Below are 1,696 nucleotides of genomic sequence, written 5' to 3' on the forward strand. Positions count from 1 at the left end.
CTCAGGTAACAGCGAACTAATTTGGTTTTATGCTCGGATGGTCAACTACAGAGGCAATACACATCCTAAGAAAATAATGGAAAAGTACATAGAGATAAAGCGTAACCTAAATATGATGTTCATTGACCTAGAAAAGGTGTACGACAATATTCCACGCCGACTTCTATAGGATAGCCTTAAGGGTAGAGGGGTTCCTAAATTAAGGATATGTATTCCAAGTCTGAAACAAGCGTTCGTGCACCTATTCGAGATACTGACTTCTTCCCCTTGGAGGTAGCCCTTCATCAGGGATCAACGTCGAACCGGTTTCTTTTTGCAGTAGTCCTAGACGAGTTGTCAAAGTTAATCCAGGAGTCTGTTCAATGGTGCAAGCCCTTGGCAGACGATATTGTGTTGATCGCCGAGAGTAAACAAGATCTCAACTTGAGGCTAGAAGAGTGGCAAGCTGCTTTAAAGAGTAAATGTTTAAAGATTAATCGGTCAAAGACGAAGTATTATTACTGTGACTTTTGTGGAGCAAACGATGATGAGGACGTTCAAATCACCATTGAAGGCCAAGAGGTTCCATAGTCAACCAAGTTCAAATACTTAGGATCGTTTGTACGTACAAAGTGATAGGGGCATAGATAGTGATGTAGTTTATCGTGTCTAGGCAGGATGGTGTATATGGAGAGCTGCCACAGGGGTATTGTGTGACATGAGGTTCCCAACTAAATTAAAGAGAAAGTTTTATATGGTTGCGGTTAGACCTACGATGCTATACGAAACAGATTGTTGGGCCATCAAGAAGACACATGCGCGTAAGTTGGAGGTAGCAAAGATGTGGATGCTAATGTGGATGTGTGGGCACACAAGATTAGACTAAATAAGAAACGAGGTGTTTCGGGAAAGACTAGGGGATGGCTAGTATATCAGATAAGAAAAGAGAGGGCAGATTGAGATGATTTTGACATGTGAAAAAAAAGGCAACAAACGTCTCCCGTTAGATCAGTGGAAACTCTCATTATAGAGAGGAAGAGGGGTAGAGGTAGACCCAAACTCTCATTATGTTTTTTGGTTGTTTATTGATTTATTTTTGAGCTGGGGTCTCACTGTAAGCAGCATTTTCCTTAGGAATAGATGTAAGGTCTGTCTACATCTCATCATTCACAGACCCTACAAATAACTTTAGCTATTTGTGAGATATGCTGAGTATGAATGTTATTGTTACCATACAAAATGTAACATCCCGTTTTTCTAGTTTCGGTTAATAAATGAAATATGAGTTATTATAAGTCTGACTAGTGTTGGGTTAATGGATATGGATTATGGACTTGGGTTGTGAAAGAAAGAAAAAGACCATGGGCTTAAGCCCATGATCCATAAATATATAAACCTTTAACCACCCATTAATCATTCATTTCACACATACTCCATACACCACCAAAACACACACTTAACTCTCTCTCATCTTGCTCTCTCTCTCTCTAAGCCGAAATCACCAAGGAAACCGATCCCGATCCAAGGTAATGATAGTATGATATTGTATGATGTTAAACCCGTTAGATCTAGTTGCGAAACGACGAGCCGACACCGTTAAACCGTTTAAGTCACGAGACAGGGTGGAATCGGGTATAAACTGAACCTATGATGAGCTTAGGGGTCACCCTAGCTCAGATCTGGATCGAACGGGACGAAAAACAGTGAAAAACGAGTT

At 40.6% G+C, this 1,696-nt stretch overlaps 1 protein-coding gene across 1 annotated transcript; it reads left to right on the forward strand.

Moving 5' to 3' along the window:
- The first annotated feature begins 207 nt into the window (after positions 1 to 207).
- LOC143533062 (uncharacterized) lies at positions 208 to 570 on the forward strand. The gene has a single exon (XM_077027934.1). It carries the CDS (start codon positions 208 to 210, stop codon positions 568 to 570), a length of 363 nt encoding a protein of 120 aa, XP_076884049.1.
- The last annotated feature ends 1,126 nt before the right edge of the window (positions 571 to 1,696 follow it).

This window comes from Bidens hawaiensis, unplaced genomic scaffold (assembly GCF_021521415.1).
Source record: "Bidens hawaiensis isolate Kalapana, Puna unplaced genomic scaffold, B.hawaiensis_p1.1 tig00009618_1, whole genome shotgun sequence".
Classification (NCBI taxonomy): domain Eukaryota; kingdom Viridiplantae; phylum Streptophyta; class Magnoliopsida; order Asterales; family Asteraceae; genus Bidens; species Bidens hawaiensis.

Excerpts from the sequence above, each read along its gene's own strand:
- LOC143533062 (XM_077027934.1), top strand. The coding sequence starts at position 208 with ATGTATTCCAAGTCTGAAACAAGCGTTCGTGCACCTATTCGAGATACT.